Source organism: Branchiostoma floridae, chromosome 10 (assembly GCF_000003815.2).
Source record: "Branchiostoma floridae strain S238N-H82 chromosome 10, Bfl_VNyyK, whole genome shotgun sequence".
NCBI classification, from domain to species: Eukaryota; Metazoa; Chordata; class Leptocardii; order Amphioxiformes; family Branchiostomatidae; genus Branchiostoma; species Branchiostoma floridae.
The window spans coordinates 5,290,324-5,294,014 of NC_049988.1; the positions used below are offsets into that span (position 1 = coordinate 5,290,324).

At 39.6% G+C, this 3,691-nt stretch overlaps 1 protein-coding gene across 1 annotated transcript in view; it reads left to right on the plus strand.

Moving 5' to 3' along the window:
- LOC118424288 (parathyroid hormone/parathyroid hormone-related peptide receptor-like) overlaps positions 1-3,691 on the plus strand; it is a 46,261-nt gene that overhangs the window by 26,941 nt on the left and 15,629 nt on the right. The window contains exons 3-4 of the mRNA XM_035832833.1: positions 2,693-2,798; positions 3,492-3,608. Of these exons, the coding sequence (XP_035688726.1) occupies positions 2,693-2,798; positions 3,492-3,608 (223 nt within the window). The remainder of the gene's footprint in view (positions 1-2,692; positions 2,799-3,491; positions 3,609-3,691) is intronic.

Genomic DNA, 3,691 nt, shown 5'->3' on the forward strand with positions numbered 1-3,691 from the left:
GCTCAAACAGCTTTCGGCTCCGTGTGTTTGTTGTTTACAGTATGCCTGTATAGAGCCCTAAACACCGATTTGTTGATGGTGACGTGAACCAAGTGTTTACTTTCATATAGCCCGTGGAGTTGCTCGATCAGCTATCGGCTCCGTGTGTTTGTTGTTTACAGTATCCCTGTATGGAGCCCTAAACACCGATTTGTTGATGGTGACGTGAACCAAGTGTTTACATTCATATAGCCCGTGGAGCTGCTCAATCAGCTTTCGGCTCCGTGTGTTTGTTGTTTACAGTATCCCTGTATGGAGCCCTAAACACCGATTTGTTGATGGTGACGTGAACCAAGTGTTTACATTCATATAGCCCGTGGAGTTGCTCGATCAGCTATCGGCTCCGTGTGTTTGTTGTTTACAGTATCTCTGTATGGAGCCCTAAACACCGATTTGTTGATGGTGACGTGAACCAAGTGTTTACATTCATATAGGCCATGGAGCTGCTCGATCAGCTATCGGCTCCGTGTGTTTGTTGTTTACAGTATCTCTGTATGGAGCCCTATTAAAACACCGATTTGTTGATGGTGACGTGAACCAAGTGTTTACATTCATATAGCCCGTGGAGTTCCTCAAACAGCTATCGGCTCCGTGTGTTCGTTGTTTACAGTATCTCTGTATGGAGCCCTAAACACCGATTTGTTGATGGTGACGTGAACCAAGTGTTTACATTCATATAGCCCGTGGAGCTGCTCGATCAGCTATCGGCTCCGTGTGTTTGTTGTTTACAGTATCTCTGAATAGAGCGCTAAGACCAATTTGTTTTGGGTGACGTGAATCAAAAAACATTCATAGCCCGTGTACCATGTTTTGCGTACAGCTGCTAGTTCAGTCCGGTTGTTTGTCCTCTACGAGAGAACCTCCTCCATGTCGTACTAAAAATTCCATGAAGGTGACGAGAACCAAGTGTTTGTATTCATAGCGCATAGAGCTCGCACGGTGGAGCTGGAGGGCTGAACGAGCAACCTCCATGGAGGTCAGCTCTGTAGAGCTCCTCCATGGAGGGTTGCTCGTGCAGCCCCTATTGAAATACATACCTGTCATGTACTATTAAATTAAAGGTGTACATCACTATAAAACACGGATTCTCTCAAAGTGAAGGACTTTCTCATATAAGATATAAATCATTTTAGTAGAGGAGACCATCATTTGGTTAAACCATAAGTCTATAAAATGTCTTTATATGAGGATATAATGTTACATTTCATGGCCTTTTGGCGGAATCGATCTTATCCTTTGCTTTCCTAACACCTTACGACACGGAAAACCAGCAAGCTGTATCGAACACAAAACTTTTCTTAGTGAGGAAACTTTTACATGATATTGCTTCCCTGGCAGTGCTCGCAAATTGGTGTCTAAAAATACAGAGTAATGCAGGTTGCGTCGTACAGTATGATTGCATGGAAACAAATGTACTTTTATCAGCACGGTTCCAACGCTCTGTTGATTGCTGATCTTATAATACCGACTCTACATCTACTTGAGCAATGAACGTCAGACTAGGGCCTGTGCGGCGTCACGCAGTGGAAAAAAACAGCCTCCAGATAAACCTTTGGATAAACCTTAAAATAACTGCTGCACAGCAATGAAAAGCCGTATCAGATTACGTGGCATATACATTGATTTGCTCAGAGCTTGGCTTCTGTAATACAGTGAGGGATGTATGGGGTTAGTGTGACGTGAACGAGAAGATCACATTTGGAAATCAAATACAACCAAAAAGTCTTGGTATATTGCCTTGGTTCACTTTAATTATTATACGAAAACTTTAACTACTATACGAAAACTTTTCTGTAACTTTATTTGCAATACAACTGGACACAACCATAGACCAGAGCAGCCCCTCACTGTCTAAGTGGATACGATCTACATTTTAACAGACTTTGTATAGAAAAAACTTGAATATGTGTGATGAAGTGTAGAAATATATAAATTAACCGACCTTTCACAAACTTTATTTTGTAAAGGGAGATATTTCAGATGGCCCGGATGATGAATGATGACATAATACATGAGAGCTTGGTACACTTCCGGTCATATCTCCGTGAAGATGAAGGTTAATAGAGGGGACTGGAGTACATGATGTTGGATGGTAGCCATACCTGAAAATTACACACGTTAATCAAGGAGTTAGGATTGTTCCAACCAGCATCTTGACACAACACCGACTGTAGCCAGGCACTGTTAATAACATCTGCTAGAACGGTGTGTACTCTGTTCGTTTATTCTCACTGATCCATAAATATTAAGACGAAATGTCTCTCTATTAATGTTACACAGGAAAAATTACTGATTTTCGTACGAGGTGGGTGCTTGGTAAAAAGAAATGACGAGAAAATTGCTACTTTTTCCTAATCTAGTATTGAAACGAAATGCAATCATAAAATATTTTGTCACTGGTGACATAGGCTATATGAAATAAATATTAAAAAAGCTGTAGCTTATACAAATTCTTTACAAACTAGTGGAGTACTGCTGGAATGGCCAACAAAACATCCTTTTCCGATAAAAGTATCAGTCGGTGCTATTGTCACTTAATTGATTGATTGATTGATTGATTGGTTAACCGAATCCATTAGAGTATGTGTTTGATTGTTGGGTTATTGGCAATGGCTGTATTCCTGGACAATAACAATGACTGTTTTTTTTACAGATGGATAAAACATCCACGGAGATCGACCAAATAACGCTCGCAACACTGATCAAAGAACAGACATTTGTCTGTTTAAAGAAACTGAATGAAACGGTGCGGCCAAACAGTAAGTGATGCTTTTCGTCACCTACTAGATTACTTAAATCTTAAGTCAAAACAATTCTACCATGATATCGTGATATTAAAGGTGTCGTCAAAAATCTAGATCAGTGTACTTTGGTGGACGGGAACTCCTGTAATTGTTATTTTCATTATTTGGATATGTTAATTTCATTATTTGGATGACGTGCGTAAATTGTCATATGTATAGAAAAATTACCATACTGTAAATAGTTTAAAGGAATGAACAAATATGCACAGTAAATAGTACAAATGAATCTGGAAACAAATATGTAAGAAAAAAAATGATAAATCCATTGTTTGGTATACCATACTCTGTGTGTATGTGTTCATTTCCGACCACTTAGACTTAATTTTTTGTGCCTGTCACATCACAATCCTAAACAAGGAATAGACAACAAAGCCTAAAGATTTCTCATATTTCGCTCTCTCGCTCTCTTGCTCTCTTTATACATATAGTATCCATATCTATCAATAATATATTAATAAGAGAGAGAGAAAGAATGAGAGATCTGGGTTATCAAATTGCTATGGATTTAGCCACAATATCTAACGAAATTGAAAAGCAAGGATAAGAGACATATTCGTCTTGGGACCAAATGTAACGATGTAAAATTTTGACTAGCAGAAAAAAATTCTTTTGGCCTAATGCATGCATTTTGGCAATCTTTGTCCCCAGTTACAGGCTACTGTCCCGGCGGACCTGACTATCTCGGTTCCTGTTGGCCAGATGCTGCACCTGGTCAAGTCGTGACGTTACCTTGTCCCGAGCACATCGCCTTCTTTAACCATTCCAGTAAGATTTGCCAGTGTAGCCAGCTCCTTTTGTTATGTTTTCTGATAGGGGAAACGTATTGTTACCTCCATGCAAAATGGAGG